This window comes from Gymnoscopelus microlampas (genome assembly GCF_963454915.1).
Source record: "Gymnoscopelus microlampas genome assembly, chromosome: 1".
NCBI lineage: Eukaryota > Metazoa > Chordata > Actinopteri > Myctophiformes > Myctophidae > Gymnoscopelus > Gymnoscopelus microlampas.
The window spans coordinates 24,872,206-24,897,831 of record NC_139962.1 but is presented as its reverse complement, the minus strand read 5'-3'; the positions used below and the strand labels follow the sequence as shown (position 1 = coordinate 24,897,831).

Sequence of the window (25,626 nt, the reverse complement as noted above, 5' to 3'; positions counted from 1 at the left end):
CTAGTAGAGTGCTGGTAGCATTCATATGCAAGTCTGAGCTGACATAGCTACATGCAGTAGCGGACAAAGTACTCAACCCCAGTACTTGAGTCAAAATATAGATAATCCGGGTCTATAACTCAACTATGTGTGAAAGTTGCTCTGTCAAATTTGTACTCGAGTTATAGTACTGGAGCACTTGCTGTAAAAATACTTAAAGGTCAACCGATTTTGCATGTACATACTTTTAGAAATACTTATGTATTCAAAAGCACAAATTAGAAACGACATTTTCACACTCATATGCTCCAGTGTAATTTATTTATTTATTTAGTTTCGAGCTAAGGTTCTTTGTCAGGTCAAACTCGAATTAATGGGAAGACATACAGTAAATAGGCACCCACAGGTCATGTCCCAAGTTCCAATTAATCACTTTTTATAACTTTGGAGCTTAGGCTTCCTTTCTAACACTTGTTAAGCTACCTGATTATGCAAATCTCGCTCTAAATTTAATAATCATGCTTCTATGTCCAGTTGCCCACTTGGGATTTTTACACAGCTTTTGTGTTATGGATATGTAAATGTTGAGCTGCATGCATTTTACCTTTTGACCTCATTATTCTATTGTGTTGTTCCACCCACTAATTCATAACAGGACCTGTTGTGTCTATTTATGTGGGTGGGGTACACACATCTCGAGTTTGAAGAGCCTTGGCTCGAAGAGTCGAATAAATTACACTGGAGAATATGAGTGTGCAGGTTTTATTCTTTTTCTTCATGATAATTCCTAACTCAGCACCTCAATTAGTGACTATTTCATTAGCTTTTTAATATCAATGTAATTGATGGACTGAAATTTTGAAAACTTTCCCAAAAAAACACACAAAATTCAGTAAAAATAGCAACGTCTTGTGAGCTTGCAGATCTGCTATTTTCACTATGTAGGGGAGTCAAAAGTACAATATGTGTCTTTGAGATGTAGTGCAGTGAAAGTCATAAGTATTCAATGATGCTAATACTCAGGTAAAGTAAGTTAAGCTCTAAAGAACTACTGTACTCTTTCCGATTAGTGAAACCAGACTGAAAGGCTTGTCAGTTATTCCTAAACATGCGGCAAAGATAAACTAATTGAGTTTAATTGTTTGTGTAGTAACTGTTTTGTAATAATTTGCATTTGACAATGCTTAACTGTTGTTCAGTATACATGGTGTGAAGACTAGACCATGTTTTCACACAGGAAATACAGTACCAACACATAAAATGAGCCAACTTGGTCTCAATCAATCAGTTTATTAATACATGTAATAAAATAAAACAAAATAATAAAAGTCTGATGTTTCATAATCTAAAGACTGAACTCAAATATAGTTGGGTCTATAGATCACTTAAACTAGGTACAGGACAGTACAAGTCACACAGAAAGATGCAATCCAACTGTGTGGACAATGTAGTGTTCCATTCAGTGTGGAATCAAACAGTGCTGCACAACACCCCATGATGTACAGCTATTGGCTCTGTTTCTGTTCTGTCATGGTTGTTCTGTCTTTTTAATGGGAACAGGGTAGAAGACTACAGTAACAGCCTATGACTGTGAAATAAGCTTTCAAATTGTTTTTGTAGTAAACTTTATATTTGTGTTTGTTGTAAATACTGGAGGGAAAAAAATAAACTACATTTTTAGTAATGATTCATATACTGTATCATGGGTAAAGAATGTATAATTGCCATAATTAAGATGCTCCAGTAGTCCACAGCTGTTATCTGTATGAACAGGATTTAAAATTAGTTGTTTCAATAAGACACTGATTTACATCTTCAATGATACATATATTTAGCATTTGAATGATTAGCAACTTTTTAACTAATTTTTAACATCTACTCAGGCTTTTGTGTGCACACCAGACAGTTTTTAGGTTGCATGATTCAATATTTACATATTTGATATTAATTTTATCAGACACGCGCCCTCCTCCTACATAAACAAATAGCCTTGCTTGGCCAGACTGGCATTTGTTTTTTTGCACTGACAGATTCGTCTTGTCCCAGGCTAAACAAATTGAACTCCAAACTCCATTTTAATCATTGAAAACACATGTCCCTGCCTCTGGGGACTGATATTCCTTCTAATGTATGAGTGGACCGTGTTTTTTCAATTACTTTTTTCTTTAAATGAAAAAATGTAATACAATTAAAGCATGAAATTAATAAATAAAAAGAGTAATAAAAAAAACACAGCCCCCTCATGCATTAGGAGGACAATATTAGTCTCACCAGAAGCAGGAGCCAGGGACGTGTGCTTTCAATGAGTCTGACATGGTTAAAACAGATTTAGAAGTTTAATCGGTTAATATAGGAGGGGAGCGTGTCTGATAAAATGAATACCAAATATCTAAATATTGAATCAAGCGACTTAAAAACGGCTTGGGTTGCACTCAAAAACTGAAATAGATGTTTAAATGACCCCAGAAGTGTTTTAAAGTGAAATACCCCTTTAAATACATTATCTTGCTACAGTAGCAGAGGCTCTTAGACATTAGAAGATTCATACAATACAACACAACACATTACAATATGTGATTTAATAGGTCTGTAAATATAATATAGAAAAGTCTGAGCTCTTGACTCAAGGATTACCAAGGAGTGGGCCAGGTGCAAGAGTCCAGCACAATAGTCCAATGTATTCAGAAAAAAACCTGCACACTGACAAAAACAATTGAGGTTCTTTGATGCAAAAATAGTGTGGGGAAAAAAAGTGACTATGTGAAAAAGGGATGTTACCGTCACTTATTAATCTCTTACATTTACACTATGTAAATACAAATCACGTATTTTTGCATCCAAAGAGGCTCAATCGTTTTTTTTTTGTGAGTGAGCGGGCCATTTCTGCTTATTAATAAGTCTCCCATGTTATGTAACAGTGCAGAGAAGTGTATAAGGGGGCCAGGACATCAGGATTGGCAGCTCTGTGGAAAGGTTTTGCAGCTATGTGGAGCATCCTCAGCTTCCATCCCTGCCAGAGTACTGTCTCCACCTGCCTCGTTGCTCTATTAAAAAGAGAAGACCATGCCATTAGAATGACTTTGACTGGTGGAAAGTTACGAGGTTTGTATTAATTATTGATTCTTAACTAGAGGCAAAAAAAAGTCTGAAGGCTGGTTTGTGCCAGCCTTCAGACATTTGTTTGCCTCTAGTTAAATGGAGAAAATGCACTGATGTCATTATTGAAGAATGAGCATGAAATTACGAATGGCAGTGCTTATGTTGTTAAGGAACTCCCAGCAGGGCTGTCACCATCATGAAGTTTTACTTGACAAATCAATTGTCATACAAATAATTGCGATTAACGATTTAATTGTGTTTTGGGCATTGGACATTGCAACATATAAATCAAAATAAAAATTCTGTTGCCTTTTAGGCTTTGTAAACAAAAGAAGCAGAGGGCAGATAAGACAAATACCTTCAATATACAAAATAGGCCATATTTAATCATTTTATACCTTCCAAATAAAGAAAATAGTGGAAATAGACGATCTACAAGCTCATAATGTGACGCGTTGTGAGCTTGTGTATCTGCTATTTCCCCTATTCTTGAAAATGTTTCAAAAATAATTGTGATTATCTAAAAAAGAAATGTTATTAGGTGATTATGTAATAATTGTGACAGGCCTAGAGAACGAGGTTTAACGTTGTTTGATGTTTTGTCTTTGAATGAACTGTGTTTTTACCTAAGAGCACTTGCTCGGCCTCTTCAGTCTCCTCTACTACCACAGGCTTCAGCAGCAGGGCAAAGAAGATGGCCACACCTATCACCTACGAGACAAACACAGGTGGAATTCTGTAACATAAACACACCATCGTATTCCAGTATTTTAATAAAAAAACAACTAAAATGTACTCAAGGAACGCTATCAAACTTAGAATAGAGTAGATTTTCCAAGTTAAAACGAGCAAACAAGCAAAAGTGAATGAAGTGAATGAAACCATGGCTATTCAAAGAACGTAAAATGCTTCTTTTTTTTCACCCCAATTCTGTCGTCATGCCAATTAATTCCTCCCACTGCTTCCTCGAGCCCCCGCCCGGAGGATGTAGAGACTTTTTTCCTACTCCTCTCACTCAACACTCCCTGCTGAGTGCAGTGACAAATATCTACCTCCCAGGTGGCTTCCCCCCCCCGAACACCTATTGTGTTCGTATAGACACTCAGCCAAGCCGAACGCCCCGCAGTGGAATCGAAGCCCTAGACTCTGCGGTGGAGGACAGGTACTTTACCCCTGCGCCACCCGAGTGCACGTAAAAATGCTATTCTAATTCATGTGTCTAGTCTGTCTACCATGCCTACCTTGAGTGGCTGCATTATGAAGATGCTCTGGAAGAGGGAGAGACCCAGAGAGATGACCCACTGGATGGACTTCTCCTTGCCATACTGGAAGCCGTAGAGCAGGGTGAAAAAGGTGGACACTCCGCTGATTGACAGCAGCAGGAACCAACCCAGGAACACACACCACCAGGGCAGTGAGCACCCTGAAGGCCTTTTCTTCTTACGCACAGGAGAGGGGCTGGAACACAGAAGTGATGGAGAGAGGAGAAGGAAAGCGAGAAAAGTCAGGGTTGAAGGACCAATGCGAGTGTAATTTTATGCTTAAGTACGCGATTTCCAACCTGAGGACATGTGAGGATATTGCAAGGGGTCCCCAAAATAATTGGCAAAATACTACGATTTCAATGATAATATAAAATTAATATAAAGAAAACCCAATGTAAAAATAATGTCAATTTTTCTTTAAAATTTGGGAAAATCCAGAAAATGTTGGGAACCACTGGCTTAAATGACTGTGTAGAATGAGTTGTGCAGACCAGTAGGCCATGTGACTGCTGTAGACCATCTCAGCTTTGCGAAGCATCAGGTTGGTGAGGTTGAGCGCCTGCTGATGCTCCTCTGGACTGGGGAAGGCCTTCACATCCAGCCTCTCCAGACACAGCAGCAGGTGTGAAAGACAGGAAAGGATGAACTGGCTGCAGTACACCCAATGGGGGTCACTCTCAGCCTCCCCTGAAACAGCAGTACAGTAGTACAGACAACAGTGACAGACAAAACAAACAAGTTCAAGTCAGTTAATCGATGTTCACTCTAGTTATTGAAAAAGAGAACTTGAAAAACTTCAGTTAGGGTTAGGGTTCAAGAATCAAGAAGAATAAAGAAGGTTTTATTTGTGTGGTCCAGGGCAGGGAGAAAAATGACTGTATATCTCGGCAGTCCTGGTATCCGTGGCAAAGTGGTCCACAACCTGTGAGTATGGTGCAATCCAATGTTCAGCAGTAAACTGTGGTCAGACTTAATTGTAGCAGATACTTTAAAGAGTCTACAGAAATACAATAAAAAAAAAAGTACAGTACTCTGGGACTACACAAGAATGAGCCGTGTCATCTTGGTTCAGTTAGATTCAGTTTTTACTTCAGCACTATTACACTGACTGAAAATTGTAAGGTTTTCTCTGCTTTACCATCATGTATAAATATCTAAAACTGAGCTAGTGCCAAAGAGCTAGTGTTTTGTACGAGTGGGTACTAATGATAGTCCAGACTACTATGAGTTATTGTTTTTATCTGTATGTTTTTGAGTCTTCCCTGTTACATGACATAATAAAGACTATAACACACATAGAATAGGGTGTCTTTCATGTGCTACACTAATAAAAGCATGCCTTTCATTTGATTTGATTTATTTAGTTTTGATTTGATTTATTGAATTGCTAGCAACTTTCACAACTGAGGGTATAGAAATATAATAAAGGCAGAGACTCATTGTCTCCGCCAAGCCGAAAGGCATGGCCGAGAGTATGTTTTGCACCCTGTCTGTCCGTCTGTCCGTCCGTCTGTGAGCAGCTAATCTCCGGCACTGTTGGCCCGGTCGCTGCGAAACTGTGCACACACACTCCCTGGATGCCAAAGCCGAACCTCTGCCTCGAATTCTTCAGATTGGCCTGTAATAGCGCCACCAGGAGTCAGATTTTTGCAAATCATTTTTTAAAATATTACTCCTACAGATTCTATCCAAACATCCCGCAAGTCGGTACACAGTATCTCTATAGTCATGTGATCAACACGGATCTGTCTGATTTTCCATATTCCATTCTGATTGGCTAAGATTGGCTTCCAAAGTTTGCAGGATTGGTTCGTTTTAAACAAAATGCAAATTTTGCGAGCACGTTCCCACTAGGCCGAAATGCCACCCTTTTCACATTGGCCTGTTATAGCGCCACCAGCAGGTCTAATTTAGCAAAACACATTTTTGGAACAAAATGCCTCAAATCATGAATGCAGTGTCCGCTTGCTGTGAAAGCCCTAAGAACAAATGGCACCCTTTTCACATTGGCTTATTATAGCGCCACCAGGAGGCCACAATAACCTCCCTGACCTGGCGGAGACCTGTGCCCCAAGGAGCACTTTTTCTAGTTTCCATTGTGGTCCTCATATAAAATCGAGAACATAGACATACATAAATAATACAGTAAATAAAATGTTTTGAAAATTCATGGCCTGCAGAGGAGAGTACCTTGCATTAAACGGATGAGCTCGTGGACCTGGTCCAGTGCAGGGCAGAGATCAGAGGCTGACTCCAGTCTGGCCCTCAGCTCGAACACCTTGTTCCTCTGACTTACACTGAGCAAGTCAACAAGCTCCTCAAATTCCTACAAAATAAAATACAACACAATGCGAAAGGGCTGTGGGAGTACACATAATTATATGATATATAAGGCAAAGAAACAGTTACAAAAAAGTCACACTTGCCTGTAACTACTTCAGCTTATATAGAGGACAAAGCATACAAGTGCAATTTGTCATGATCACATAACATTAAACTCAATTTTGGGAAAAAAATGTTTTTTGAAAATATTTCAAAAATAGCTAATCTACAACTCTCTGATCGGATTGTAGATCAGCTTTTTTTTTTAAATATATAATTTAGAATATGCGTGCTTTATTTACTTGTAAGTGGTTAAGTGGCTCAGTGGTTTGCTCTCTACAAGCACACACGTACACACAGACCTTCAGAATGGTTGATATGGTAACCATGCAGGTTTTCAAGTTCTGTTCTTCGTTGTTCTTTTTAACCAGCGAGGGGAGGCGAGGTCTGATGCTGCGAAAGATGGTGACAATGAGGATGTTGATGGGGAACATGAGAAGTCCACTCTCCACCCCCACCATGATCTCCTGCCAGCTGACCTGCAGTGAGCCTGTGGAGGCATACGTACACAATTGTTCAGTGTGAATAGAACATGCTCTACCTACAGTACCAGGCCACATTGACACACAAACAAACACACGCACGCACGCGCACACACACACACACACACACACACACACACACACACACACACACACACACACACACACACACACACACACACACACACACACACACACACACACACACACACACACACACACACACACACACACACACACACACACACACACACACACACACACACACACAGCTATCCTGTATTACAGTAACATTACTCATCATTACAGAGCTACCAGTGTGCAGCACAACACTACTAGCTCTTCAGCAGGTCAACATGTTTCATTTGTAATTCAGTAAAGTCGTTCATTTGTAATTCAGTCGTTCATTCACCAATGGAGAAGAGGACTGGGGAGGTCTGGTCTACAGGAATGTTCCAGAAGGCAATATTGATGGCCATGGTGCAGAGCAACAGGCTCATGCAGCAGGACACCCTCTGGGCACGTGAGAACGGACTACGCCACGGAGGGTCCACAATGGACAGCCAGATGTGTTCGTCCCTGAAGCCGGTCGATGTTCTACTATGGAAGATATTCCTGATTGAAAAGAAGGGGATGCTCGTTACTAAAACTGACTTCTGTGAATAACAGTCCAAAACAGCTACTTTTCAGTAGATGGACAAAAGAACCAGTGTTCCAATAGACCAAAATAAGCTATTATTTAGTCACAACCTCTTTGTAATACTTTTCATTATTAGCTCAGGATTTGTAAAACCCACAGACTTAAAGCTGCACTATACAACTTTCCTCTTCTACCCCGGATTTGAACCCGGTTTCCTTCGCAGGTGGTGCTTGCTCAAAGGATAAATTTAAATTTCTGTCAGATCCTGTGTCTAGGTGAGACATGGAAGAGCAGGGAGACCAAATACAACCACCCCAATTGTATAAGTTATATTGTATTAACATACTCTACCATACAGATTGGACAAAATTATTTTATTCATAAAAAAAAGTTACATAAGCTCAAAATGCATAAGGCCTTGTGAGCTTGTAGATCTGCTATTCATGCTACTTTTGTAGGGGCATCAACTTATGAAAAATCATAAAAAGTTGAAAAATGGTAACGATATGGTGGTAACTTTATTTCGTTTTTTCCACTCCTATGAGAGTTGCTTCTAATTGTTAAACTGGTGCAACAACCTGAAGCTCCGAATCTCGTTCTGCTTTGCAGTGTTGAAGTTTTTCTTGGTGACGCCGTCGCCCCGGTCGGCGCTCAGCCAGCAGTCACACAGGAAGTGCCATAGCTGTCGCGTCTGGAGGTTCTGCACTGTCACTTTGTTGATGTACCTAACAAAGGAAGACACCATCACCACACGTCACATGACTGCATATATTTATAATGTAAGAGCAGTTCCCAACCTGCGGGCCCACTTGTGTTCGCGGCCCGCCCATCTGACCACTTAAGTGGTCATATAGGTGGGGCCGTGTGCATTTCCAGAGCATGTTCTTTTTTATTTTAACGATCAATCAATCGATCGATTGTGTGTGTGTGTGTGTGTGTGCGTGTGCGTGTGCGTGTGCGTGTGCGTGTGCGTGTGCGTGTGTGTGGGTGGGTGGGTGGGTGGGTGTGTGTGTGTGTGTGTGTGTGTGTGTGTGTGTGAGAGAGAGAGAGATTTGGAGGCAGGCACTAACAACCTAGTGTTAAGTGATGAGGCCAGCCTGACATTTTGAGTTATTGCTGTGATTAGTCAACAAGATTTCCTGTTGAGAGAGGATAATGTCACCACCTGTTCTCCATAAATAGGTTATGTATTAACTAAATATAGTCTACAGCTGCTACTTTAAATTTTAGATTTCAAAATGATGGTGTGTACGCAACTTAAACAGCCCTCAGACACCCTATGTTCTCCACAAAGCTCAAATCCAGCTCAACTTGCCCCAGTTTATTCTAAACTAAACATACCAATCAGGGTAAGTTAGTAGAAATATTGCCTTTATGATTAGGATATATTGTGTATTTCATAATATTAAAAAAAAGAAAACAAACAAGACATGAACACCACCTGCCTGAGGTGAAATATGTGTCGTTGTTTTTTTTACCTTTCCCCACCAGTAGGCCTATATGGTGCTAACGTTTCAAACTGCACACATACAAAACGTTCTAAATATCATGTATATACTGTATATACCTGCTTTCACATAGGCTACGCTAAATGTATATATAACCTGTTTTCTATCTCTTTCCCTTTGCCCTCACTCTACCTCTGTCCTCCCTCTTCTCACAGAATACTACAAAATGATGGAACGTGCACGATAAAAATAGTTTTACCCACGGCTTTACACCTGCAAAACCGTGATGTGCCAAATGAAACGGATTCTGAATCTGAAAATACATAAATAATAGAAATGATAATAATCAAACAAATTATTATTGGGATGTGTGACTGGTGGACGGCGATTTGTGACAGCATTTCGGAAAATATGACAGCAATAACATGGGGGGGAGGGTTGGGGAAAGGGAGAAAATGAAAAAATGTCTAACTGCCAACTTGTTAAAATGTCTATTCTACGTGATTCTAATAAAGATATTTATAAAAAAAAAGTGCATGAGAAGATGTTAGTTAGCAAAGTAATCTAGCGGAGAGCTGAGGCCTGAAACTACTGACCCACTGTTTCCCTTGCTAATTCAGTTATGCTTTGACTACAATACCATGAGGGATGGCCTCCAGAGCTGTCATGCTGTAGCCTAATGTTGTGCAGATCCCCCAGTGGGAAAGGTGTGGCCAGCAGGAACATGTCCACTGCTCCCCTCGCAAACACAGGCTTGTCGGGGTCTGCCAGGTTATGCGTCCCGCTCTCTCCCTCCGAGCCTATGAGCCTCACCGTGACCTGAAGGAGGCAAGGACAGCACTCTGATGGAATCGCATTCACCATTGCATTTGTCATAGTTGTGGAGTGGACCTCACCCTCCACTTGAGTTAGAATGATCTTTAAAATGATATCTTCATAGTTATCATTGTAGTCATTGGGCTTGGTGTGAACGAGTGAACGAATGTAACCAAAGGGACACTTAGAGGTCAATTTGGTTACAAATTGATAAATGAACACTGAGGATTTTACAGTGTATATGCCCATTAAGACCTGTAACGCATCTGTGTCACTTTAGATTTCTTTGGCTATTCAAAAATAGCAGATATACAAGCTCATGAGCTTGTAGATCTGCTATTTTTGAAAAATCTTGAAACATTATTTTTTCGATTTCTTTCAAAAAACTGTTAGGATTTAGAAAACATTTCTAAGAATCGCCTCAGGTCTTAATGGGTTAAGAAATCATGGTACACAATGGTCAATTAATGAACCATGTTCTGCTCCATGCGTGGAGCCTCTTACGTTGGCAGAGGTACCGGCGTTCTTCCGGTGGCTGGTCTGAACCCCCAGCAGGTAGTTATACTGAGCACATGGATGGTTGTCCGTCAGCAGGGTAATTTTCCTCTGAGGGTGCAACAGGAAAGCATATTCAATGCATAGAAATATCAGTGTTGGGTGACATTGACCATTTTTACATAGAATACATTTTTCTCTCTTACGTCATACCATGAGGGTATGGGAGCGTCAGAGCGTCATACATTGAAACACTAAATATGTTCGTATCATAATGTAGTAGTCAAGAGTTATATTGCTGCTGTCGGGCAGAAACCTTGTATCTCCATATTTAATTAACTAATGGCCTACTTCACCATACTATACAGTGTCACTCAAAAGTAGCAAAAATAACAGATCAACAAGCTATTGCTTGCTCGCAATGTGACACGTTGCGAGCTTGCATATCTACTTTATTTTGTGCTATTTTTGGAAAAGAAATGTGAAACTGAAAGAGTTTAAGTGTATTATAAATATTTAACCAATGAAAAGTACTAACAAGAGCTTGTGACTAAATAATAACTACATTGGATTAATTTGAACACAGGTTCCTTTTTCCATTCCCTGAAAAGTGAAAAGTGATGGCTTTGGACATACAAGGTTTCCACCCGACAGTGATGATAATATACAACACACATTAAAGTAAAGAACACAAACAAAAACACTAATATAAAGAACCTCACCCTGGAGAGAGCCCTGCGGTCAGCAAAACAGGCCCACAGTAGAGTGATCAGGTACAAACCAAAGAAAGCACACAGCAGGGCCAGCACCACATAGTTCTGAGACACGGTGGAGAACAGCTCCGCTGTACGCGACACGTCCACATAGTTGGGCATCACAAAGAAAGAACTTCCAAACAGTGTGAGATGGTTACACAGGCACTGGGTCTGGTTTGGAGTGGTTCTGTCCCCCACCTGAAACAACCAGAGCCAGTGGTGGAAAGTAAGACGCGCTCAAGTACTGTACTTATGAGTAGCCTACAATTTTTTAGGTACTTTTACTTTACGTTTAGGTCCATTTTTCAATGCTTTATACATACTTCTACTTCACTGCATCTCAGAGGCAAATATTGTACTTTTTAAACCAGTTATTTGAAAAGAGGTATCGTGCACCCCCCGGAAATATACTTCTAATCAGTGTTTCTAGACTGGAAAAAGTATGTTAAAAAGTTGTCAAAATGTCCCGTATTACCATTTATATGCAAATTAGTGCCGCCATTATCGAAACATTTATTTTACTATCAGTCAGCCAATATTGCACATAACTGAACAAATAAGGTGTCTAGACCTATGTTTTGAGGGTCAAGGATCACAATGAAACTATTCTTAAAGTGGTCACGTGTACTTGTGGCATGCTGATGTGCAAATGAGTGCTGCCATTACAATATAATCTAATTTTTACCAATAATTATTATACCAACTTTTTTAGCCGAATAGAGCAATAATTCAATAATTTCTCACCAATAGCTAGTTCATAAGCAGTCTTTTAGCAGCAGGCAAGGGCTCAACTGGGTGGGCAACTGCCCGCATTGCCCAGTGCTGGCTACGCTTCTGCTCTGGGAAACTTGGGGGAGACAAATTGAGAAGACCTGTGTGGAAAAACTGGAAAAATATAAATTGGCCAATATGAGCTTGTGGGACGTCTAACTAGAGGTTTGTGGGGGTGCTGAATCCATTCCATTCCATACCATCAGCTATGCAAGGACACCTACCTACTTCATCATTGGAGTGGGGAACAAGAAACGGATAATCAGTAGTGCATGCACTTGGTAAGGGGATGGCTGCACCACATGGTAATAGATGAATTTCTGTTGTTTCTGCTGTTCTGATGTTTATCATAAACCTGTCATTTACAAAAAAGTTAATGAAAAATTATGCCCATTTATCATTTGACTTTTTAGGAACCCCAAGAATCTAAATATACCTCTCAACAAAGTGAAAATGATGGCCACCTCAATTTGATGGATAGGCCCCCTGAAACGTAGGCATGGCCAATTAGCTGGCCAGGGAGTCATTGTTACTAAAAACGAATGGTTGGAATGCATCCAGCACCGTTAGACGCCCCGCAAGCTAATATTGGCCAATTTATATTTTTCCATTTTTTTCACACCAGGCCTTTTCACACCAGGCCTTGTCAAATTTGATTGCCTCCCACAAAGTTTGATTACCTCCCACAAATTTTATTGCCTCCCCAGGGTAGTTGGGTTGGAAGTAATTGAGAGGTGTTAGAAGACACCTTTATGAACACATTGGTGAAGAAAGCTATTATTTTGCAGATGGCAAAAAGAGTTGGCATAATAATAATTGGTAAAAAAAATAAAATGTGATAATATTGTAATGGCAGCACTCGTTTTCACACCAGCATGCCACAGGTAGGCCTACATGAGATCACTTTAAGAATAGTTTCATTGTGAAAAAACAAGTGCAATATTGGCTGATTTGTAAAAATATTTTCCAATCTAGAAACACTGATTAGAAGTATATTTCCAGGGGGTGCATGATGCCCCTTCTTCCCACTAGACTTATATCTATTCAAAAATAGATCAAGATGTGTGCGTTGTGAGCTTGTAGATCTGCTATTTTCAAAAGGTTTTGACAAATTTGTTTGAAAAAAAAAAAAAAAAAAAAAGTTCAAGTATTATGCCATCCTGCATAATAAGTACTTTTATACTTTTTTACTTTCACTCATGTAAGGTTTTGAATACAGGACTTTTACTTGTAACATTGTGTTATTGGTAACTTTCTTAGTAGTGGTGGCTCTTCCACCACTGCAGATTACAGGCAAAGTAGAACAATAAAATAAAATGTCCAACAGACATCTAGCCTACTTAACAGGCTTCCCCCTCACCCTGCAGCCTGCGTTGCTCCAGACCTTCCGCTCTGTGTCCCAGTACAAGCACTTGCTGGTGTACGAGGTGAACTTCAAGGTCACGTCTTGTTCCCGGCTGTAATTGAGGACGGTGGTCTTGATGTACCATATTCCTCTGGTCTGTTGGAACATCTCAGGGGTCAGCATCCATCGATGACCTCCTGCAGAGGCCAACAGAACAAAATCCAATATGGCACACTGCAGTGAATAAACAAATGAATGAGGTGATGGAATAGAGTACTGGAGACTGCTGTGTTATGTCCGTTCTTTGACGTTTGTATAGCAGGTACGTCATTTTGGGTCACATGCAGGGGATGGCAATTGCCACCTCCTTAGCATGTGTGTGTGCAAAATAATGTGATTTTAAATCAGCATGTCGATTGCATCTCAATACACGCCCGCCCCTCTACATGACACGTCACATTTTCTTGTCAACCATACATTGACAAGGATTTTATTTTATTTCATTATTTTTTAAATAAATAGCAAAAATAGCTTAAGAAGGGAATGCTCATTACAAAATAATGAAATCTGTGCATATCACTGCTGTATGCCCAAGTACTTTTAATACTGAAATACTTTTCAGAAGATGGACAAAAGAACCAGTGTTCGAATAGATCAAGTTATTATTTAGTCAAAACTTCTTTGCAATACTTTTAATTGGTTCAGAATCAGTATTCATAAAACCAACACAAAGATTGAACCACTTTCACTTAAAAAAAAGAATCACAAATAGCGAAAATAGCAGATAGTGTGCTTTTGGTCAGCTGTTTTTGCTATAAAAGAAGTACGGCGTAAGTTATTCTGAAATGACACCTCTGTTGCAGTGGTGTAAAGTAGCTCAGTACATTTACTCAAGTACTGTACTTAAGTATTTCCAATTTTCAATACTTTTACTTCTACTCCACTACATCTCAGAGTCAAATATTATACTTTTACTCCACTACAATTATTTGAAAAATTGAGTAACTAGTTACTTTGCAGATATAAATTATTATCATAAAACATACATTAACCACTTTATCCCTATTTCATACATAGGCTATTTGAAAATAGCCGATCCACAAGCTCACAACGCGTCGCGATGCGAGGCGTTGTGAGCTTGTAGATCTGCTATTTTCAAACATTTCAGTACTTTTAGTTTTGGTACTTTAAGCATATTTTGTAACAGAGTATTTTTATATTGCGGTATTGCTACTTTTACTTAAGTAAAATATCTGAGTACTTCTTCCACCACTGCTCTGTTGTATCGTTACCCGTGTTATTGAGCATGATTCTGCTGGTGTAGTTGGTCTCATTAGCAGTAGCCCATGGGGACAGCAGCATCAGCAGGGACACATTGAAACTGGGTTCCACTCTGAAGAAGAGTGTCACATTAGCGTCTGTGATGTTGAATGCTGTCAGTACTGGTGGGCCGCCCTTCTTCAACACAGCAGTACTGTTGGTAAGTGATGGAGGACCTGTACGAGGCAGGAAAATCTGTGGAAGAGAGGAAATGCAGGCTTAAGCATCAATTACTCTAATTAGCCTAATGTTTGCAGTCTGAGGATACATTTGGAAAATATGTTTTTTTTAAATTATAGAATCAAAATGTTATTGTAGCCATCAAACATTGTAAAAGATTAAAAAAAGAAATAGGTCTCCGCCAGGCCAGGTAGTAGAAGTCAATCTTAGCCAATCAGGATGGAATATGACAAATCGGACAGATCCGTCTTGATCACATGACTTATGATGACTATAGAGATAATGTGTACTGATTTGCGTGATGTTTGAACAGAATGAAAGGAGTAATATCAAAAAATGTGTTTTGCAAATATTGGCCTCCTGGTGGCGCTATAAAAGGCTGATGTGAAAACTTTGGGGCAGAGGTACACACACACACACACACACACACACACACACACACACACACACACACACACACACACACACACACACACACACACACACACACACACACAAATGGACGGACTGACGGACTGACGGACAGGGGCGAAATCATAATCTCGGCTTCGCCTTCGGCCTGGCGGAGAGAATAAGGGAAATACAAGTAGACTCGATTTTCTTTCTAATGGTTCTTTCCTGTTTAATTCCAGGTGGCACAAAATGTTAATGTTTTTCAGATATTACAGTAGGCATATTACAGTAGGCTATATTTTTTACATGTTATTAATACAGCACTATGATACACAATGGCCTCTGTGTTTGCTAACACATATTCGTACCGCCGTGGGACATGTTCCTGGATCAACATAATTATTTCTAGTCATTTCTGTACCTCTATCATCTCTGGCAAGTTGGTGAGCTTGATTTCAGAGGAGCCGTCGTTAAGTAAGAGACTGATGAGGATTCCTGAGATGTTGTCATCTGATGGATGGGGATTGTTGGTAAAAGTAGTCACCTAAGAGAAGCCACCCAATACCAACATTGTGAGCTTGTAGATCTGTTATTTAAAAATGATAAAATCTTGAAAATATGAAACATTTGGAAGAATGTATTATCTTGTATGAGTTTCTTGATACAAAATTGTTCCAGATGGGGGTCTGCGACCAAATACAATACATATCAATTTGGGGGTCCTTGACATGAAAACGTTTGAGAACCACTGCTCTATACAGACCTGGGCATTGATTTTCTCGTACTGTCCCAGCTGTGACTGGAGAGCAGAGAATGAGGGGAGCTTGATGACCACGCCATCCTCCTCTGAGCCCAGCACTAGATGGTCCATGTCAGCTGGTGTGTGGCTGGCAGGATGAAACATATCACAACACAGTGTTACAGTAATTTAACTCCAGACAGAGAGTGTACAAATGTAACCAAATGGACCCAAAGGCGTACCTTAGAAAGATTATGCAAAGGAACAGAATCTTTCACCCAATTTATCTATGCAAAGTTTTCGGTAAAATTGCATGTTTCCATTTTGAGAATGGAAAGTGATTGATTTTCTGAATAAAAAATGACTGACCTGCTCTGGTAAAAGGTTCCCATTGCATGTTTTATAACAATTGGCTGGTTAGTTGCTGAAGCCACCAGCATGCTGATTGCTTGGTAAATCTCAAATACTTGTTCAAACAAAGACTGGAAAGGAAAAATTGAACAAAAACATCAAATAACCTTCGAGTGTGCTTTGTGTTTGTGTTTCTGAAAGTTCTTGCACACATTCTTGCCTGAACTTACATTGGAGTTTGGGTTTGTTGCTGCGTCACATTTCTTTATTGAGAGGATAAAGATGCCACCTGTACAGTTGATAATATGGCTTATTGTGTCATTGTTTTGTACAATAGATTGTGGAGGAACTTTTCGTGTGCCTTCAAGCAGGTATTTAATGAAGTTATCCTGTTATGGGTAAAGTAGGCAAGATTAGTGTCATGTTTACGTACTCTCTCTCTCTCTCTCTCTCTCTCGCTCTCTCGCTCGCACGCACGCACGCACGCACGCACGCACGCACGCACGCACGCACGCACGCACGCACGCACGCACGCACGCACGCACGCAGGCAGGCAGGCAGGCAGGCAGGCAGGCAGGCAGGCGCGCGCGCGCGCGCACACACACACACACACACACACACACACACACACACACACACACACACACACACACACACACTTCGAACATGCATAGCTATGCAAGGTGCTGGTTGGTTGTAAGAAAACATATTGTGTGAAGAAAGGTTCACAGTGAAAAAGCGTGAGTACAGCCCATAATGCATGAGCTCAGATGAGAGGACCTAATGAATAACAGCAAAATCCGTTTTGTAATCATGATTAGTGATGGATCTTGATTCTAATCGGATTGTGACAGGGATCTGATACACAGTATATGGTACTTTCGCCGTTCTTTATAGGTGCCAAAAGTAATGTTACTCACCCTGCTTGCGTCTGTGGGCTCGCCTGCATTTAGCTCCATGCGCAACAATTCTTTATCTGCTGCCTGTCTCAAAAAACATCATCAGTATAGAAACATCGAAGCATGATACACCCATGAGCAAAATCCTCAGTCTCAGACAGTGTGCAATGGTACATGGGTCCATTTTATAACATATTTATTTTTTTAAATAAATGTATTAATTATGTTTACCCAAATAGAAATTACTCTCTTCACTGTCTATTTAATTACTGCATAATGTGTAGAACCACTTCATTTGTAAGGTGTGACCGGGCGGGAACACTTATGACGTTATGACACGTTATTTTTGCAGAATGTTTGCCCATTATTACCAAATTATCACTTATTATGATGAGTAGGAACACTAGGGTCCATGTGACCTATACCAGTGCTTCTCAAAGTGGGGTCCGGGGACCCCCAGAGATCCTTGGGGGGGTTCCAGGGGGTCCCCAGCTAAATGACCGATAGTTAGGAACCACATTGACCGTTACAGATCTGTAACTCAGAAAGTGTACAAATGGGTCCAAATGGACCCTAATACATATCAAACTGGGGGTCCTTGATATGAAAAAGTGTGAGAACCACTGATCTATACGATGTGAAAGCATGTAGTTGAAATGATCAGACACATCACTAACCTGAAGAAGTTTGTCAATATCATCTACTAGCGTACTCATGCTCAGGAGTGATTGATCAGATGTGCCGGCACTGTCGATATCCCTCGCAAAGCCTGAGGAATATATGTGTGTGGAGGGAAAGGGTGCAAAACATAGACAAACAGACAGACAGACAGACAGACAGACAGACAGACAGACAGACAGACAGACAGACAGAGGCATTAGTAACAAAAACTCATAAAGACTATGGTGGATCATAAAATTAAATATATTCATATAGACAAACTCTAACTTACGAGATTTCAATGCATGTTTGGGCTGGTTTATACCCTGTGAATGTGAATAAAAAGTAAGCTGTGAACATGTTTCATCATTTGGTTTCACCATGAATTCCACCTTTTCACACCTATTTCTTTCTTCCAGTCCATGATACACATACACTGTACACGCACGCACGCACGCACGCACGCACGCACGCACGCACGCACGCACGCACGCACGCACGCACGCACGCACGCACGCACGCACGCACACACACACACACACACACACACACACACACACACACACACACACACACTTCCTCTCTAGGCTAAGGTCAAAGGTGCATGCCATCTCTAATACAGACACTTCCCTGGACACGATTACGGCCAAAATGATTATTGACTTTATTCTTTTTGGCTATTTATTTGTTAGCATTTCCTACTGTTTGCATATTATTACATCACTGCATCATTACATTACATTACATCAGCATCCGCTGTGTGGCAGTACAGAAATGTAGGCTATGTCTGCGTTTTGCAAGCAAATGCATGTGGAATTATTCTGTCTGATGTTCTAGTCCAAGGACTATTCTGTAATGTCACTCACCTCTTTGTCTGAGGAGAAACGGAAGCCTGTAAAAAAAACAATACAGTGCCTTAAATAGCGGATTGAATGGCATCACACATCACAGTCAGCTCTAGGTAAGGTAACATACTGTATACCTTATTAATTATAGTAAAAAATTAAGCTATTATTAACTTGGGACATGGATATTTGATCACTATTCTTAGGAAGTGGTCAATCATGAAATACATTACAACAATGATTCTCACAATGACTGTATAATCTTGTGTTAATTTAACTCAGTACAAATGGAACCAAATGGACCCATATGGTTCAATTTGTAAATTGTCAGCGCTACAGACCCGTAAGTGTCCATTTCTTTTCCTAACTATATACATTTTTATCTGGGGACCCCCTCAAGGACCACTGGGGATTCCCGCCCCGTACCCCACATTGAGAACCAGTGCAGTAAAGTATATCTCACAGATGTACTGTATGCAAAAGAGTGATGAAGGGACAAAGGTTTTGCATACCCAGGGTGCAGATATAGCCATGTTGTTCGCTACAGTTAGATGTGGTGACAAGCTTAAGGGGATCCAGCTTCATGTGTGTGCAGAGGACTGGAACATTTTCATTGTTTTCTGTTGTGTTTTCAACCACTACACACACACACACACACACACACACACACACACACACACACACACACACACACACACACACACACACACACACAGATGAATGTTAATTTATTGTAAGTTTATTTTTGTTGCTGAACTCTAGGTTAGCTGTGAGGCTGACAATGTGGGTTGGTATGTCAGTCCGTCCAACACTTGAATTCCCAAACAAGTCAAGATATCTCATAAACTGCTGTCTGAATGAAATTGTCTGTACATCTTCATGAACTCTACTGATTTTGGGGAACCCTTGGCTTTTCCTCTACCTCCATCTTCTTTAGGCCAAAATATCTCACAATCTGACGATTGTTCCATGCCATGAAATATGCTCAGTGCCTTCATGCTTCCTGGAGGATGAACCCTGCTGGTGTTAGTGACCCCATGACCTTTCCTCTACCACCCTTCAGCCAAATTAAACTTGCCAAGTACATTCATGCTGTCTGCATCCTAACCATTTGAGTTCACCCAGTGACCTTGCATCTAGTAGCATCCTGAGACCAAAATGTCACCTTGGCACACTCAAAATCATATTAGTAGGCAGATTGCAGGATGAGCCCTAGGGCCTTTCCTCAAGCTCTAGCGCCTCCTTCAGTGAATACAATACAATATATCTATATATATGCCAATGTCAATGTCGGTCAGTTCAACCCACTTTGGTCTGGTTGGGTGTAAGGAGCAGCATAGCCTCTAGAGGCCACTAGTGGGGCTCTTAAACTATTTCCCCCCTTGTTATAATATTGAATACAATGACAACAACCATAGGTGACAGTGATCAGGGCCGGACTTACCGTTGGGCTAGGGTGGGCTGCAGCCCAGGGGCCCCCAACTGGGGGGGGGCCTAAAAATCAAATTGTAAAGTAACCCTACCGAATTAAAGTAACAAAAACCCGAGATAAAAGGAAAAAAGCCTGCAAAAAAACGATGCATTGACAATTTCCCCCTGCAATTTCCCCCCTGCGCGTGCGCAGGGGGACCTCAAAAGAATACTCTAGCCCATGGGCCTATACTATAAATCCGGCCCTGCTCCTATAATTTGACAAACCTCTGTCATGGTGCCATGGTTGGTGAGGCCAAAATTGCTCTGCCCGGTTCTCCTCAGCGGCTGGAGCAATTGATCCGAAATTGCACAAAGCCATTGACCATTACCATGTGCACCTAACAGCGAAGCCCGTTTTTCAATATCAAATGTCAGCTGTTTATTAGCGTTTTTATGTTCGCTGGCTCCCAGGTTGCCAGATCATGTGTTCATATCCCCCCACGGGTATGGTCTAGTAAACTATAATCAAGGGAACATCGAGAGCTGGCTGAACTCATGGTTAGTTTCTCTGCTAACTGTACAGTGAGTCACAGAGAGATGAGGGTTTGTTATTCATCCTAAGCAGACATTTCCTAAAAGTAATCAATAAAATAATTGTTGTGAACTTAAGTGGTCAAAGTTACCTGGAGCACCACATCTGGGGACCGCGCAGAACTCCCAGCGTGTTTTTGGATCAGTGGTGTAGCACCATGGCTTCCGCGCACCGTCAGGATTACGGCAGTAGTTTTCATCCAGGCCTCTGACAAAAACAAGTAGGTAGATACAGTAGGTAGGTAGTAGACAGACCAACAGACAGGCAGGCAGACAGCTAGATAGATGGTTCTTCTTACTCATCTGAGTAGTTTTCTTTTGTGCGGCTGTGATTGTGAGGTGTTAGGGCCGACCAGGCCTGGCAGGTTTTCTCAGAGAGTGTCTTGGCAACCTTCCCCCGATAGTTTCGGCCGTCCAAAGTGTAGCAGGTCAGCTCTGCTACGATGATAGGTGGACAAGACAGGCAGGAGTAGATGGAGTTAGATTTGTTTAAGCACTGTTTCACTCTCCAAAAGGCCAAAGAGGGGCGCAATAGCAATCGTTTGAAAATGCAAACTTTGGACGCATGTCATCCTGCCTCATTTGGCCTACAACTATGGAAATTATACACTTACTGTATGCCTCTATTCATGAGGTACACATCTGTCAGTGTGACCCATGAGCTCTGCCCCTTAGATTTTCAGCCATTTTGAGTAGTTAAAAACATATATACAATTCACACTCATCCTAGGATTTTTGATAAATCTGCACAAAACTTTCTACACACCATCTCTGGACCATTATCTAAATTCCCAGTTGGAGAGTAGTTTGTACATAGACAAACAAGTGGTGTCCTCATAACAGACAATTAAAGGTAGGGTAAGTATATTTCCTTAGTGAAAAAGTGTTAAATAGCTCTAGATTCTGATAGTACTCATTGCTATAGAATATTTGTTCAGTAACAGGTTTCCCCATGTATCAAGCTCTATCGTAAACAGAAAATGCATTTTCAGGTCGGGATACAAATTGTATCCAATCAGGAGAGAGAACTCACACGATAAAGGATGAACAAGTGAAATTGGGAGTGATGACACAAAGAAATGAGCAGACACGATTGGAACTGGAACAATATAACATTAAAGCATATGAAAACTTCAGTTGCTAGTTACTTTGTAGACTTTGATTATTATTACAAAACACACTAACCACTTCAGTCCTATAAATATTTCGTCCATTTGAAAATAGCCGATCTACAAGCTCACAATGCGTCGCATCGCGACGCATTGTGAGCTTGTAGATCGGCTATTTTCAAAAGATTTTTTATACAATTTTAACTTGTGAAATGGGACATTCTGCACAATGAGTACTTTTACTTTTAGTACTTTAAGTGCATTTTGATACCAATACTTTTGCACTTTTACTCAAGTACATTTTGAATTCCGGACTTTTACTTGTAACAGAGTATTTCTACATTGCAGTATTGATACTTTTACTTAAGTACAAAATGTTAGTACTTTTTCCACCACTGCATGACATTGTATTTGCTGTACACTCACCGGGGCTGGATTGCTTGTACACCCCCAGAACCCCCTCCCCGAGCCACCAGGTCAAGCCGGCAGTGTTCCTTTCTCGTGTGAACTCCTGGAGGAAACGTTTCACTGGACAGTCCATCAGTTTCAGGAGCTCTCCCCCACGTTGTCTGCAGGCACTCCGGGCTTGAGGCCAAGTCTTGGGTCCGTGCGTAAATTCATAGCACAGATCTCCGAAAACATGTCTGAACTGCAGAGCAGAAATATCGTAAATTGCCTCATCCCCGTAATCTGTGCAGGGTACAGAACCTTCTGCAATAGATAGAAATCCAAGAGTCATTCCCATAATGAAACATGTTTGAATTAACAAGTCCATGATTATTATTATTATAAGCAAAAACACATACTGCTGCAGGCACTGAGGCTGCGATGGCAACTGCGTATTAACCAAGGTTAGCTTCTGTCTGTCTCATGCAAATAAGAGTGCTTTCTCAAGAAAAACTGTGCATATGTTCGTACTACATTAGGAAAATCACAGCTGACACTCAAACAAGATGCAAATGAAAAGCTCACTTTTTCCAAGTTCAGACGCTGAACATCTTATTTCCAGCTCTGTTGTACACTGTGTGCAACCTGAACAATATTTAATGAAGAACATTTGTAGACTTGGATTGAGATAGCGGTTTATGAACAAAACAGGCTGACAAGCTATTCCAAGAGAACATCATACAGAGACATGTGTCTACTGTATGTCTTTACAGCATGTGCCTTTACAGTATGTGTCTGACTTCCTGTTCATATAGCTGTCAATCTATGAAATATGGCTGTACATTTGTGACAGCTATAATTTCCTGCCTGACCATCCTTCTGTCTGTCAGCCTGCCACACAGCCTGGCTTTCCTGTGCAACTGTGGAAATACAATGTTGAGAGGATCTGACCAAGCCATTAAAGTTCAAAAGATGACAAAATGTTCTGTTACAAGGGGCTCTCTTTGCACCATTACTGTAATAACAGTAATTACTAATGACAGGAATAAACTTCTAAACCTTAGAAGTGGTAGTCCACTTCTAAACAGCATGAATACTAAATACACTTCTCTTTTCCTATAGTCTCATACATATGCTGCAGTGAGACCATCTCATCCTCAATGTATCTGTCTCTTTCTGTCTGTCTCGTGTGCCTGTATACTGTAGATTAATGTTTGCATACACGTGCTTGTGTGTATGTAACCATGTACTTTACCTGTGTGTGTGTGTGTGTGTGTGTGTGTGTGTGTGTGTGTGTGTGCGTGTGCGTGTGTGTACATACATATGTTTGTGTAGTGCATGGACATGTGTATTTGTGCATGTGGTTTATGAATGATACTCACCTACAAATCCCTTAAGGGTCAGGCACCATCAAAGTGCTCTACATGCCTATATAAGCCTGCAGAACCAACACAGTCTCACCCCGAAGAAGGCACATGTTGCCTTTTTGCCAGAACCCCAGGAAGGCAGTATGTGTCGTCCAAGTCCGCCCCCGACGATAATATGCGCCTTCCAGGGTCACTCATAGACATTCATAGAATTCCTCAAAAGGCAGCATGCGCCTTCTTAGTCGTTCCATTGATAATACATTGGACTGACACACAACGTGAGCTAAGAGACTTGGTTGAAATGCACCAGAGCACACACCACCCACAAAAACCTGACAACAATATTTTGAGCATTTCCATATTATTTTGGTAATTTTTCGATGAGTATTTGTTGAGAACGGGACATTTCTTTGACTTTTCCAAGCCCCTGACGTCATTTCAAGATTACTTCCGCATTCCGTCACGGGCGTCATGGCTGAACTTCAGCCTTTTTTTGCGTTATTTCCATTACACTCGGTACATCTACATTAACGTTCAAATCTCAAATATAAAGTGCTCACTTAATGGCCACGGATGTTAAAATTCTGTACGGGTCCTTAAACATACATGTATCTTTTGTATTGTTCAATAAAAAAGCATTTAAATCCGATTGGTGGCCATTTTCTTCATGCTTTTACTACCTGACCCTATCGGTTGGAAGGTGTATTGCACTCTGATACTTTATAACTCTGTGAGAAAATGGCAGCCAATTGGATTAAAATGCTTTTTATTTAACAACACGGAATATACGGGTATTTTTGAGGGACCGTACATAATTTGAACGTCCGTGGCCATAGGTTAAGCACTTTATAGTTGAAATCGAAACGTTTGTGTAGATGTACGGGCCGTAAATGGAAAAAGTGCAAACATCAGGTTGAAGTTTCGTCATGACTGTCATGATATGATGTTTCAGGGCTACTTATCTATCTATCTATCTATCTATCTATCTATCTATCTATCTATCTATCTATTATTATTATTATTATTATTATTATTATTATTATAATAACTAGCAATAATGAATTGTGCTTTAGCATTTCAAATGTTTAACACTGGGGTTCACAATCACCTTTTTGAATGTTGTTGATGCTGTTAATATATCCCGAATATTAATAAGAGTAATAATAATAATAATAATAATAATAATAATAATAAGGGTAATAATAATAATAATAATAATAATAATAATAATGATAATGATCAATAAATAATTGTGCTTTAAGATAATTTAAAATGTTAAATGCAGTTGTTGTTTTTTTATGATCAGGCCTGCACAACCTTGAAATAGCCTACTTGCCATACATATTAAACGTATTTCTAATTAAAATATATATTATCTAACTCTTAACCGCTAATTCCTGGTGCATACTAGAATACGCCCACTACATCCGGTCTAGTGGATACGTTTCCGTATCCGCTAGACTAGACCGGATAGTTACCACTTCTGCACAGTGCAGTGCACACAGCTGTTGTTACTTCGTCTCAGGGTAAGTGTCCGTTCATTGCATTTATAAGATATACATCGTTAAATATACACCACAAAATGATAGGCCATGGCGTCATTGTTCACATGTTAGTATGTAGCAAGTTGTTTGATCTGGACAAGTAAAAGACTATAAGTTTAGGCTGCTTGTTTTGGTCGGACATTGCTAAGCTAGCCAACTAAAGCCAAAACAACGCGCCGCACTACGATGCACCAGTAAATCCCGTACTTCTCCTGTACAAATGCAACATATACGGTGCTTACCCGGTTGCCCCACATGTTAACTAGCAGTCCGGAGTCTTTGTGCAATGTATTAGTGCATATTTTTCAATAAAGAAGTGTTTTAATCCCGTCTGTGGCCGAACGCCATTCC

The 25,626-nt window shown here is 40.4% G+C and overlaps 1 protein-coding gene across 1 annotated transcript; it reads right to left on the bottom strand.

Annotated features, from left to right (window-relative positions):
* Nucleotides 1–1,537: 1,537 nt before the first annotated feature.
* Nucleotides 1,538–22,671, bottom strand: pkd1l3 (polycystic kidney disease 1-like 3). Its single transcript, XM_084058552.1, has 25 exons — nt 22,404–22,671; nt 21,168–21,303; nt 20,961–21,076; nt 19,377–19,502; nt 18,886–18,911; nt 18,312–18,345; nt 18,037–18,128; nt 17,381–17,443; nt 16,691–16,849; nt 16,479–16,591; nt 16,134–16,257; nt 15,792–15,914; nt 14,770–14,992; nt 13,493–13,674; nt 11,329–11,559; nt 10,616–10,717; nt 9,936–10,114; nt 8,426–8,572; nt 7,620–7,822; nt 7,028–7,215; nt 6,534–6,669; nt 4,835–5,030; nt 4,320–4,536; nt 3,705–3,789; nt 1,538–3,023 (listed from the first exon to the last, which is right to left on the bottom strand). The coding sequence occupies exons 1-25, from the start codon at nt 22,516–22,518 to the stop codon at nt 2,977–2,979; spliced, it is 3,363 nt and encodes a 1,120-aa protein (XP_083914678.1). The 5' UTR covers nt 22,519–22,671; the 3' UTR covers nt 1,538–2,976.
* Nucleotides 22,672–25,626: the final 2,955 nt, after the last annotated feature.